This window comes from Calonectris borealis, chromosome 22, assembly GCF_964195595.1.
Source record: "Calonectris borealis chromosome 22, bCalBor7.hap1.2, whole genome shotgun sequence".
Lineage (NCBI taxonomy): Eukaryota > Metazoa > Chordata > Aves > Procellariiformes > Procellariidae > Calonectris > Calonectris borealis.
The window spans coordinates 2,717,001-2,730,469 of record NC_134333.1 but is presented as its reverse complement, the minus strand read 5'-3'; the positions used below and the strand labels follow the sequence as shown (position 1 = coordinate 2,730,469).

At 56.8% G+C, this 13,469-nt stretch overlaps 1 protein-coding gene across 1 annotated transcript; it reads left to right on the top strand.

Moving 5' to 3' along the window:
* Window positions 1–3,698: 3,698 nt before the first annotated feature.
* Window positions 3,699–11,359, top strand: LOC142092070 (von Willebrand factor A domain-containing protein 5A-like). The gene is made up of 17 exons (XM_075171807.1): window positions 3,699–3,747; window positions 4,100–4,347; window positions 4,453–4,675; window positions 5,034–5,176; window positions 5,330–5,444; window positions 5,885–6,012; window positions 6,271–6,359; window positions 6,817–6,961; window positions 7,280–7,359; window positions 7,881–7,992; window positions 8,331–8,495; window positions 8,640–8,743; window positions 9,101–9,282; window positions 9,461–9,667; window positions 10,135–10,358; window positions 10,549–10,675; window positions 10,880–11,359. Exons 1-17 carry the CDS (start codon window positions 3,699–3,701, stop codon window positions 10,957–10,959), a joined length of 2,421 nt encoding a protein of 806 aa, XP_075027908.1. The 3' UTR covers window positions 10,960–11,359.
* Window positions 11,360–13,469: the final 2,110 nt, after the last annotated feature.

Sequence of the window (13,469 nt, the reverse complement as noted above, 5' to 3'; positions counted from 1 at the left end):
AAAAATAAGAATGGCTATGGACAGAATAAAATTATAAAAAGAACCTTTTAGAAAGTAAGTATGTAGAAAGTGGGACTTCTTAAAGACAATGAACCTGCTCCAGTTCAGCTGCTAAGTTAAGCAGTTTAGATGGTCGAGTCCAAGGTCAGCTCCTTTGCTGATAAGAGCTGTTGTGAAGAAAGCAAGAAGCAAGGGCCCATCCCCGCTGTTACCCGACTTGCTGGGTGACCACTGACTGTGCCTGATCCTGACCACTGTCTCTGGACCCAGTCCTGACCCTGACTTACCCCTCAGCATCCTGGCTCCTTGTTGGTGAGGTCACTGCTCCCACCCACCTTACTGTTGCATTTGGCTCCCAACTCCCCTTCCCTTGTGGAGCAGCTGGCCTTTGCTGCTCCCTGGCAGGGCCCTCCACATTCAGATCTGCTGGACCCGTGCAGGCTTAAGAAACCAGCGGAAACCTGGTACCCCAAATGTTTCCATGGATTTGTACCCGGGGCCACAACCTCTCCACAGCTCAGTTCCCCTCCTTTCTGAGCAGTGCTGTCTGCCAGGGATGAATTCACAAATGAAAGCATAGGGTGAATGCTGGAGAACTTGAGAGCATGTATGTGTGCGAGAGGCAGGGGGTAGCTACAACAGTCCCCTCAGCAGCAGCACACAGCTGCCCTCCAGCCCTGTGGCAACTCCTTGTACCACCAGCCGGGTTGTTCATCTGGCTGCTTCCTATTCTGGATGCAAGAGACTCTGCTGTCCTGTCTGGACAGAAAGTATGTGAGCATCCGAGCAGACTACCTTTATGCCACACTAAGACCAGGGATTATTTCATTGCACTTCAAAAGAGGCCCAGACTTGAGGAGGCTGAAGTCCTCCAGAGATGCTCAGAAGAGAGATCCTGGAGGTCCAGCGCCCCAAAACCATTCACCGCCATCAAGTGGTCTCCACCAAGAGTCAGTGAGAACCTGCAAGTATGCATCCCAGACGGACAGAAGTTTTGGGAAGGTGAAACTAGGTTAAGGGGTCAGCAGTTCAGTGTTTGTGGCACTTTTTGACCAAGCATGCCGCTTACTCATCACCTGTGGTGAGGAAAGGAAGATCCGAGAGGCAGGGAAGTGTTCCCTAGCTGCTCAAATGCAGCATGTAGCACCTACACGTGGGATTCATTTGTCTACTCAGAAGCATCAGGACTATTGGAGACAACATGGGGTGTTCGGCCAGTTCTTGAAGGTAGTCATGGGCCAATCTACCAGCAGCACGTGAATGTCGGTTACCCACTTCCTCAAAGAATGTGATCTCCATGACTGTAGTGAGACTGGTCGCACTGTGGCAGAATTTGAACAAAGGCAGCTAGAACTGTCTGTGCTGATCGAGGCTGTCACACTCTCAGCACGGCCCTTGGAGTGGTCTTGTCCGAGAATCACACCAATCCTGAGAGGCAGGCTGCAGGAAGCTGCCCAGGTTTGCTGGAGAAGCGAGAGTTCAGTGCTGGGCACACTCCCAGTGCTCTGGGAGCAGCACACCTGAAGTCCAATGCAGTTTGGCCCCTTGAGTGTCTAGAGACCACCAGTGAGGTGGGTTGTCTCGACCAGGGGCTGACTGCCAGGGAGCATGAGCACGGGGCTGGCTCATGCAAGGAGGGTGGAGACGGAGCGTCCCAGCGCAGCAGACGAGAGGAAACACCCCCGTCAGAAGTAGGCATGGAAGTTTGAGCTTGTCTGCCAGCTCTTCCCATTCCTCGGCTGGCCAGTGTGTCGGCTTTGCTTCTTTGCAATCCCCCACCCAATTAACAGCCTGGCACTAATCGGTGTAGGGACCTGAGCCCAGCCTCCGAATCTGCAGCCAGTGCTGCAGGCCTGGCAGGGGGACAGGTTCCTGGAGGGCGAGCGCCACCTCCTCGGGCACACGGACACTGCCCCGGCTGCAGGGGCCCTTGGCAGGGGCACCTGCATCCAGGTGGGACCGAGCGGGAGGGCTGGCGGCGGGGAGGCCCGGCAGACTCCGCCTGGCCAGGAGCCGTCCCGCCGAGCGATGCGCGGTCCCTCCCCTGGCCGTGCCCGGAGCACCCTGCGGCGGCGAGGGACGCTGCCCCCGCCCAGGACGCCCTCCCCGCCCGGGCGCTGGCGGGGCAGGGCGCGCAGACGCTGCCGGGGCTGCAGCAGCTCATGCGGGGCGGCCTCCCGCAGCGCGGGTGGCAGACGCTCCCGCCCACTCGCCCCTTCGGCTTCCGAGGGACCCCGGCCAGACCCCCGCCCCCGGGGGTGCCCCCTCTGCCCTCCCCATCCCACAGCCTCCCAGGCTACCCGGCATCCCGGATCCCCGCTGCCCCCACGGCCCCCGGGGGACCGGGGGGTGCTCAGGAGGAGCTTTGCAGCGATCCCGGTTGGGGGTGGGGGTGACTCCGCCCCCCGGCCCTGCCTCCCCGCCCTCCGTCCGTCTGTCCGTCCGCCCGCCCCTCCGCCGCTCTCTCCATCGCAGCCATTCCTCTGCTTACCCAGCCCTGCATCTTCCCGTCTGCCCGAGCATCTCTTGCTCTGTCCCTCCACCCCCCGTTCTGCCCGTTTCTCATCCGCCTGCCCCTCACTCTCCCCCCTTCCTCTTCCAGCTCTCCCTCCGTCCATCCGACTGTCAGTCCGTCCCTGCTGACTCTGGCCGTGGTTCTGGTGAGTGTCTGCTTGTTTGTGCCTGGCTTTGTTATTCTCTCCTTATTCTCTGTTCACTGTCCCTGTTCACTGGGGAGACCTTGCCCCTGTTCAGCCCATCCCTCTGTCCATCCCTCACCCCTGCTCCCCCAAGGACTTGCACCCTGCTTGCTCTGTCTGCCCACCCTGTCAGCATGATGGTGGGGTGGGGATCTTTCTGGTGCTCCCCACCCTGTCACCCCTGAGCAGGAACTGGGGAAATTGAGGCAAATGTGTCTGAACCAGAGAGACTTACGTGGATGGGCTTGGGGTGGAGGGCGGTCCCTGTCACCTCCTTCGCTTGGCCAGAAGACAGCCCCGTGAACTGCACCCTCCCCCCAGTGCCTTTCTGGGATTTCTTCTGCAGCCATGGAATACCCGCCCTGGCCTCACTTCTCTCTCCAACATGTTCCCCCTTATTATCTGGACTTTCAACCTGCCCTCGCAGGTGCTCTCTCTTGTGCAGCTACATTCACACACCACCGTTTGTGATGGGGACCTGCCCATCTCTTCTAAAATGGACCCCTCCACCTGTCTATTCAACCATTTCAACAAAAATTCTTATGTGTCCCTGTTTGTCCACCTATGCATCCATTTGTCCCAAAATGGACCTCATCTGCCATTTATCCATCCAGCCATGTATTGTTCATCCCAATACAGTCCCATCCATCCATCCATCCATCCATCCATCCATCCATCCATCCATCCACCCTTGTTTTCACACCTCCTTCCCTCCATCTGCCCTTGCTATCCCTCAGTTCTCTTCAGGATTCTCCCATGGTGGGGGTGGGGTGCAGACCTCCTCAATGCAGGGATGCTCCTGGTGATGTCCCAGTGCTCATGAACAGGGATTTCTGAATCCCTGGGTTTGCTCTGGCTGTACCTGGTGGGTTGGGGCTTCCAGCTATGCGTGTAGGACTGGGGAAATGGCAAGGAATCTTCACCAAATAGGGGCTTCCTGGTGGTTTCTGTGGATCTCTCCTCTTACAGGAGACCCTTCTTGTCTGCAGGTCTCCAGAAATGTGGCATCAGAGCTTTGGACTTCTAGAAAAATCCTACGCCTATGACGGTGAGCTGAGGATCAGAGAGCTGAGGGACATCTGGGGGATGGGGGATGCTCCCAAAGTGGGACAAAGAAAGGAGAAGGATAGGCAGCCTTAGGGGGAAATACCTGGGCTGGACCTTCCCAGAGTGAAACAAGGAATGGCCAAGAGCTCTACAGGAAACAGGTGGGGAACAGAGGTCTGGAGAAAAAGGGAGACTGGGGGGCAGGGGGCAGACACTGTTCCATGGCAGGCTCACACTAGACCCTCACCTAGTCTCGGTTTCCAGGGTGGGAACAGCCACGTACTTGAAGAAGCCCCAACCACCTCCTTGTGTCATTCATGTTGCTGATGGACAGGTTGCATCTCTCCCAACAGCAACGGGATCCTTTTTGCTGGGGAAGGAGCTCCACATACCCCTGTGCACAGTGCCTCTGTGTAGTGCTGTGGTGGATGTTGCTATCCAGGATTATGTGGCTGACGTGGCCTCTGAACTCATCTACCAGAACAAGAGTCAGATCTCCAGAGAAGTCCTCTTCGCCTTCCCCCTGGGCCCCCACATGGCCATCTACTCCTTCCAGGCCCGCAGTGAGGATGCCAAGGTCCAGGCCATGCTGCGGGATGAGGTACCAGCATCCAGGGACGAATGGGCGAACTGCCAGAGGGGCATGGGATGAGCAGCCCATGGCCTGCCTGGCGATCAGCTTTCTGTCCCTCCCTTTGCCACCCAGGCCCAGCAGCTGCACGAGGCTACAGGAGGCTGGGAGAATCTGGAATACCTTCAGGATCAGTCTAAGTATCCGGGCGAGGTGTTTGCCTGCTTCCTGGGCACCCTGTCGCCTGGCAGGGAGGTGGTCGTGACCTTGCGCTATGTCCAAGAGCTGCCACGGGAGCCAGATGGAGCAGCCCATTTTGTGCTGCCACCCACACTGCATCCCCACACACTCCTGTATGGTGAGTGACCCCACGAGGAACCTGTCCTCGCAGTCACACACCCCACAGAAGGGTCACAGACTCCCCCCGTGCTTTACGAACAGACGCGATGCAACTTCCCTTTGCACCCACAGGGGGACCCACATTTTTCCCCCATGCAGCCCCCGGACAGGTCCACGTATGCTTCCTTGTGCCCCATGAAGGGATCCACACCTCCCACACACATATCCCATGAACGGACTCATGCACCCCTCCATACGCCTTACTGACAACCCCCAATTCTCTCCATATGTCCTATATATGGATGCCAGGTCCTGCCCCCGCCCCACCCCTGCAGGGAGAGCCTTTGCCCTCCCCAGTGCCATGTTTCTCCTTGCAGCCTGGAATTGTCTCACTAGCAAGCTGCCCTACAGCCTGCTGCTCACCGCTAGCCTGCAGTCACCCCGTGGAGTGGCCAATGTCCAGGCCAACTTCCCCCTCACCCCTTTGACCTACACTGCCCAGGACCGCAGCACTGCACAGGTATGCCCTCCTGAGTGCCAGGATCCCGGGGGCAGCTGAGCGGGGGTGTCACCACTGAGAAAAAGGGGATGCACTGGGATCAGTGCCTGTGCTCCTGGCCCAATGCTGGGTCTGGTCCCCTCCTCCTGTGTATGACCAGGCACCCTTCTCCAGGTCTCACTGGCTGGCAGCCCCCCAAGTCACCATGATTTGGAGCTGCTGGTGTATTTTGGAGACCCTGCTGCAGTCAGTGCCGTGGTGGAGAAGGGAGACCCTGGGGCCCCTCCAGGTGAGTGCAGCTGGGGAGGGAAGATGGGGGCAGCTCTGGGTTGCAGGAGGCATTGGGGCACAGGGAGACACTGGGGATTGTGGGGGCCAAGATATCATTGGGCACTGGGATGGGAATGGGAGGCATTCAGATGGGATAGTTTGGGTCCTGGGGCTCCAGCATGGGGTGCTGGGGACACCGTGGTGAGGTATCAGATATAGCAGCACGCGTACGGGAAGTTCTGTGCTAGGACTCACTGGGGAGCTGTATTGGAGGCACTGGACTGGAATACATGGGCCACTGGGCTGTGCAATTGCTGGACAGTACCGTAGGGTATTGAGGCACCAGTGTGGGGCGTCACAGGCTCTGGGGTGGAGGAAGCTGAAAGCACAATGAGAATCAGAACCAGGAGGAGGAGGAGGTCCCTATCTGGCCTTCATCCCACCCCATTCCTCCTCCAGGCTCCCTGCTTGGTGATCCCATGGTGTTGGTGACGCTGGCACCCAGCATCCCTGAGGCAGTGCCTGGGCAGTGCCAGTCTGGAGAGTTCATCTTCCTCCTGGACACCACTTTTCTTGAGCATGCACAGGTAGCCCTGCAGAGCAGGGACCAGGATGGGGTGGAGGAGCAGGTTGATGGAGAGTGGGCCAGGGCAGGCATTTGCGGAGGGACAGAGATGTGAGTGGGAACTGGTAGGGCCTGAAATGGTCTTGAAATATCTCGAGTGCCCAGGGGAGTTCAAGGCACTGGCTCCGATCATCTAGGGGAGTTTAGGAGGACCAGACTATGGGCAAAGGTATGCCCCACCAAGTGCCTCCCAAGACCTGCCTGCTGTGTCTTTCCACAGGACTCCCTGCTCTTCCTTCTCAAAAGCCTGCCCCTGGGCTGCTACTTCAACATCTACTGCTATGGAGAAACATCTGTGGGCATCTACCCGTGAGCAAATGTGGGGCAGGCTGGGTGCTATGGGGCTGGATGAGGTGCTGGTGGGGAAGGCTGGGTACAAAATGCAGGGGCATGGTTGGGCGCTGTGGGGCTGGAACGGGTGCTCTGGGGCAGGGTTAGGTGCTGGAGGGCAAGGTGTGCGTGCTCTGAAATCGGCTGGTTGGTATGGGGCAAGGTTGGGTGCTGGAGGGCACGACTGGGTACTGTAGGGCAGGGCTGGATTCTGGGGACGGGATCTTTGTGGCATTATGGGATAGCACCTCTTGGGTTCTGCTGAGCAGAGTCTCGTAGGAACTAGAAGCCAGGTCTCTTCAAGAACTCCTATGGGGCAGGGACTTGCAGAGGACCCGAGGGCAGAGCTGTGGCAAGTGCTATGGGACAGGGTCTCAGGGAGCTCTAGGGCCGGCATAGAGCAATGTGCTCTCCAAACATGCCGTGCTCTCTGCAGGCAAAGTGTTGAATATACTCAGGACAACGTGACCGAGGCCGTGCGGCGCATCCCCTCTCCCGGATCCCGTCTGGGTGACACCAATCTGCTGGGAACCCTCCGCTCAATCTACAATACCCCCCGCCCCCGCGGGCATATGCGCCAGGTCTGGGTGCAGGGGCATGGAGGGGTGGAGGAACGGGTGTCCCAGGAGGAGAGAGAGGACACAGGAGTGTGGGTGGGAGGAGCCACCCAAAGCACAGGGTGGTCACAAGAGAAGAAGAAGGATAGTGTGGGGTGTGGGGGAATGGAGAAGTGGGTCTATATCTTTGGGGGTTTCTGTCCCTGAGTGGATAGCTCTCCCCGGGGTAGTCTGTCTACAGGGGGTCTCTCTCCTGGGCCCCTCTCTCCATTTCAGGGGCCTGCTCTCCCCATTTTGGGGTTCCTGTGCAGGGCCCCACTATTCAAGTCCCCTGTCTCCCAGCTCTTCATCTTCATGGCCGGGCTACCCCCTGACAAGGAAGCCATCGCAGCTGAGGTCTGCCGTCACCGCAACAGCCACCGGTAATGGGGACTCCCTGCCCCCAGTCCTCCAGTCTCCCTTTGGTTGTCCAGTCATTTCCATCCCTGATGAGGGCCCCTGTTCACCAGTGCCTGTCCCAGTCCTTGGGCCCCTCCAGTGTCCCAAAGACCCTTCCCACCCTGCACAGCTCTCCAGTGCCAAGCCCCAATGTGGGAATATTTGCTTACTACTCCCACCACCAAGGCATCCTTCACAGAGTGCGCAGGGAGATTGAGGCACAGGGCTTGTACACCCTGATGTGCCCCCAAGCTCTGCCCCAGCCCCACTAGACTGACCCCAGCCCTGCCCCAAGTCCCAGCTCTTCTCTGCCAGCTGCACGACTAAGCCCAGCTCCAACCCCAGTCCCTGCCTCACTCCCTGCTCTTCCTCCTGCCCCCTTGTTCTGCACCGCAGCTTTGTTCCCCCAGCTTTAACTCCAGCCTGTGTTCTCCAGCTCTATCCCGACATCCTTGCACCCACCTCTGGCTCTCATTTCTGACACTTTTCCCTGCTTCCCCCATAGGTGTTTCTCCTTCTGCTTCTCCAAGGACAGCGCTGCCCTGGCTACGGCCCTGGCCAGGGAGACAGGGGGTGAAGCTACCTACGTCTCCTCTGACAACAGTATGACAGTTGTGGTAGGAACCCAGGAGCCCTGGCAGGTCCCCCTCTATTCCACAGACACACTGACTTCCAAGTACGCCGGCACCTGGACTGCCCACACACAGTAGTTGAGACCCAGCTGCCCCTGGAACCCAGGCACTGAGGCTTCCCCTGACTCTGCTCCACCACCCCACCCCACCGAGAAGCCAGGTGCCCAGGCTGTGCCCCACTATAGACCTGACTGTGCCCAGGGAACCCAGCTGGAGCAGGCTACCCCACACATTCCCCTGTCCCCAGGGAACCCCGACACCAGGGGCCATGGGCTGAACCCTGGTGGAGCTGCGAACTGTGGTGTCCTGCCCTCTGTCCCCAGGTGTTGAAGTGCCTGAGGAGGGCCCTCAAGCCAGCAGCTGAGGGAGTCTCTCTGAGCTGGACCCTGCCCCGTGGCCTGGAAGTGGAGGTGCTGGGGGGCACCCCTCAGTGCATCGTTCAGGGTCAACACAGCCTCCTCTACGCCCAGATCCATGGACAGGCAGAGGTGAGAGCTGGGACTACAGTCACCCCCAGTTACCTCCCAATAGCCTCCCAGTAACCACCAGTAATCTTTCAGTAACTTCCTAATATCCCCCAGTAACCATCTTGTGTCCCCAGTAACCTCCAGTAGCTTCCCATGCGTTCCCAGGATGTGACGGTGGCCAAGGGGGTCATGACCTTGCAGTACCGCCTGGACGGCCAGGATGTCACTCACACGATTGAATTCCCACTGTGCCCACAAGGAGATGGCCGGTGAGAGCCTGTCCCAAGGGAAGATGCGTGCATCCCCTCATTTCTAACATGGACTCCAGCTGGGGGGGGCCCAGGTAGCTTATGCATTCCCACCTTCCACACACAACCCCAAACTGGCAGAGAACCCAGGTGTCCAAGCATGCCCTCCTTCCCTGCTTTGACCCCACAGCGGTAGGACCCAGGAACCTGGGCATCACTTCCCTCCAGACAGACGAGGACCCAGGCATCCAGGTTTCCCCTCTGTCCATCCTCACCCCCGAAGGGAGAGAACCCAGGTGTCCAGGCTCCCTCTCTGTCCACCTTTCCCCAGCATGCAGACGAGCCAGGCGGTCAGGCCTCACCCCTCTCTGTCCCCAGGCTGGCTGGGCATCGTCTGGCCGCAAGATGCTTGCTGAAGAGGTTGTTGCCAGAGGCTGCGAGTGGGTCCGGGGACGAACCAAGGCATCGCGCGGTTGAGATCAGCCTCACTTCGGGGATCATCTGCCCCTTTACCAGCTATGTGGGGGTTCGCACATCACAGAGGGTCACCTGGTACCGAGGTAAGGAAAGACACTTGCAGAAAGAGCTGGTGGGGCAGCTCCATGGGATGTTCTCATTCCACTGGAGCTGGAACCCCAGCCACAGGCCACCCCCAGTCTCACAGGGCAGGCCCCATCACCACCAGGTGCTTCTTTCCCACGCGCTTAATTCAGCCCCTTTCCCTGTTTGCCCTCGAAGGACCCCTGGCACTGTTGCCACCCCGCCGGTCACTCATCCCCTGCCAGATCGTTGAGCTTCGTGGCTCCAGTAGAGTCTCTTCCTGCTATCCTAGGACCATCTGGGTCCCACCTGGCTGGCTGACAGCAGTGTGTCAGTCATGGCTTGCCCTCCGTCGACTCGCCCATGGCATTGCTGCCCTGCCCCAGCGGGGGGCTTGCTCAAAAGGTATGGGGTAATCTAATGTCTGATAGGAGGGTTACGCTGCCATGTCTTGCCCATGGCGTGGAAACCAATGAATTTTGCCTTTAACCCTTCCCTTAGTTACCCTTAAACCTGCAAGTCCTTCAGCGAATACAAGACCCAGCTCAGGGAAACGAGGGAGGGGACAAGGACGGTGCTGGATCATAAATGCACATTTGGATAAGATGTGTTGGGGGGCTATCAAGAGAGGTCTTGGGACATGGCTGGGCAGGAATGCCAGGAGAAGAGGCAATGGTCAAAGTTGGGGGTGAGTTAGGGGTGTCCAGAAAGCTCTGTGGGTGGGAGTGCTTTGGGGACATGCAGGAAGGAGCTTAGAGTGCAGGTAGCTGCCGAAAGAAGAGCAGAGATAATGTTCTGGGGCATTGCAACCGAGCAGTAGAGAGGGGTCAGCTTCCTGTGATTCTCCCTCCTGTTCACATCTTCTCCCACAGCATGTAAACCACCAGCACCATCTATTTCTTCTCTCGAGTATGTGGATCCCACGGAATTTGTTTTGCGCTCTCCAATTTTTGGGCCTTGGTTAACCAAAGCCTTTGCTGAGTGCCAGGAGCTGGTGGTGCTGCAGAATGTAGATGGCTCCTGGGCCCTCAGCTCAGGCTTGGCCTCTGTGCTGGAAATGGATGAGGCTGAAATCAAGGGAAAGATGCCTGGTGAGGTAAGGGGAGAACCTCTTATGGTGGCAGCGTGTCATCCTGGGGCAGTGGGAACCCCTTGGCTGGTGGCAACACTGGCATCCCAAGGGCAGCCAGAAAGGAATGAAGGGATCAGAAACCAGAAGCCACAAAGGAAGGGGTGGGAAGCAGTGAGGGGGCAGGGAGGATGCCTGAGTCATTGTTCTCCTACAGGTCATGGAGCCAAGCGTCTGGGCCACAGTGCTGGCTGTGACCTGGCTGCACAGAAACGACAAGGATTATCAAGGCCTCTGTGAGTTGCTGGAGGCCAAGGCTGTGACCTGGCTGTGCAGCCAAGCTGGTGAGTCTTGAGGGTCCTTTTCCTGCTGATCCCCACAGCACAGCCTCCTCCCTTCTCTCTCCAGTGGGACCTGCCTCACCCCTTCACAGGACCACAATTTCCTGGGGGCAGTTGAAGGAGTCCTGTGTCCCCTTTCTCCTTTCCATCTGTGGACTCTCCCTCCTGCCTGACTCCCCTAGTGCCCCTGTCTCTCCCTGATTGCAGTGTCCCAGCTGGACAAGTGCCTGGAGGCAGCCAACACCCTCCTTGGGAGCAGCGTGGAGCCAAGTGTCTTCAGGCTCTGAGCTCATCACATGCTTTGTGCTAGAGACCAGCAGCACCTGCAGAGCTAAAAAGGGCCAGAAAGTAGAGCCTAAATTCACCTACCATGCTGGGATACCACTCCTGCTACCAGCTGGGGTCTTACGTTACAGATGAATTCTCACTGCTTATGTCTTCTACTAGTTGGGCTGAACCTGTGCCATGCTGAGCTCCTCAAGAGAAAAGCTCTAGTTCAGAGCCTCCAGCGTGTCTGGTTTGGGCAGGGGTAGGAATGGGAAGGAAGCATCACATTCCCCAGTGGCTGCCCTTCCCAAATTAGGCTTTGGCAAAATGGGCTACTGGCGTCCACAAAGATGATGCTTAGGGACATCGTTTAGTGGTGGACTTGGTAGTGTTAGGTTAACGGTTGGACTCAATGATCTCAAGGGTCTTTTCTAACCCAAATGATTCTATGATTCTATGGTTTCTGTCTTGACAAGAGAGTGCTGTGCACACCAGAGAAGATGAGTGTTTAGAGGTGTCAACAGCAGGCACAACAGCAGTGGCTCCCAATGAAGGACTCCTGCTGCACCCCACTTGCTGACCTCTTTGCTTTACCCCGAAAGACCAGGCTGTGTCAGGAACTCCCATATCTGCATTGCCATGTAAAACAGTGGTTTTGGAAGTAAAACTCTCATCTACATCAGAGCCAGCCCACCATAATGTCCAAGAGAGCTCATGTGGGGCGAGGTTGATTTGAAAACTGCCAGCATGTTGGAGGTAGAATTGCAGGAGCTTTGATCAGCAAACCAGTCGTGCAATGTACTCCCTCCTGCCCCAGGGCCCTGAATTCATGGGTCTCAGCCCATGTTGGCAAAGTCTCTGATTCATTTTCCAATAAACGGTGAATCTTCTGTAAGCCAAAAGGTGTGACATAGCCTTTATTTCAGTTGGGCCCATGATCCTTCCTTGCACGGGAGTCACCAGGAGGGGCATGAAAGGACGTCGCTTCCCAGAGAGCTGTGGATTGCAATACAGTACATAAGGTGCTGCCATTGCTCTTGGGAGAGCACAGACCTGTTCTAGGTTAGCAAGACAAAAGCTGAGGACTTGCCAGGCTTTTTCTAGACTTCTTTTAGCTTGAACTTATTTCAGCCTGATCTTAGCGGTAGCGGCTGTAGCAACACTTCACCCAGCAGATAGATGGCTGATGTCTAACTTATCCCAGCTGCAACAGAAAAGGTGTCAGGTGATTAATGTCCAACTTGGTTTTAGCTTTAACTTTTTAACTCCGTTGGAGCATGCGACTCTGAAAATAAATGCTGTTCTCCCTTTAAGCTTCACCTCTGCTGTCTGGAGCAGACACAGCACAATGTCTGTGTGCACTGGCCACCCTCTCCTGCCCTGGAGGTCAGTGGGGAGACAGTGTCACCAACAGTGACAGAGGGGTCACCTTCGCCAGAGATGCAAATGGGATGGGACTGAGTGGAATGTGTCCTCCCACTCTCCTTGGGGTGTAGAAGGAGGAAAGAAGGGCATTGGGGACCTCACATTTTGGAGAGGTGAATCACGACTGTGAGGAAAATACTGGTAGCTCAGCTTACTTCAGCCACCAACAAATGCATTGTTGACCCAGGGAGAGGTTTTGGCTTCTTCCCTCCAAGAGACTCCCAAGGGTGACTCATCTGATCATAGTTTGTTGGTCTCCATGGCCTGGAGGGGATACCAGACTCTGGTTCTTTCTCCCCGTTGACCATTGGCAGAGGCTGAAAAGGCAACCTCAGTCACCCACAGCTGCCCAGTTCTGAAGGAGTCAATCCCATTATGGTCTTCTGCAGGATGTGAGCTGAATTCCCTTTCCGGAGCCTCACTGGGCTCTGCTGCATCAGCTTGGAAAAGCCTGTGCTTGTTGCCCCACCTCAGTTTCTCTTTTTCTCAGAGCAGGCTGAAATGCTTTGGAGGTCTGGGGAGGGACAGCCATTGCCTGAGGTGTTGAAACAGTTTGCACCAGCTCAGAGCTTTCATCCTCCACAGGGATACCCTTATGCAGTGCTCCCTCCCTGAAATCCCAAGGGAGACACCCTCCAGGACACTGATTATTTCCGTAACACTAGGAAATGGCAGTCGGGTGCTTCAGGCCCAGAGCTCCAGCTATGGAAGGAAGAGTGAAAGAGCTGAACGTTCTGTTGGCCTTCCTGTGAGATAAGGGTTTTCAGAGAGAATAGGGAGGGAAGTGATATGGGGCAGAACAGGCGACACCCAGACCTGAGTCTTCCTTCCCAGGCACCACCACAGGAAAAGTCATCACTTTATGCTGAAGATTAGAGGAAAGTGCCATGTTTGCTGAGGCACATCTGGACTCTTCTGATTTAATCAGTGGTCTTTACATAGTGAAAACAAGAGGCGAAGATGTGTGGTTTAGTTCTGCCCTTTCCTGGATGTCTTTCTCCTGCTTACCCTGTCACCGAAATCGGGAAGGAACCTCGTAACACCAATGTAGTGTTAAAAGGCAGGCATTCTTTACTAGCAGCGCTGGGGACACGGGGGATCGCTC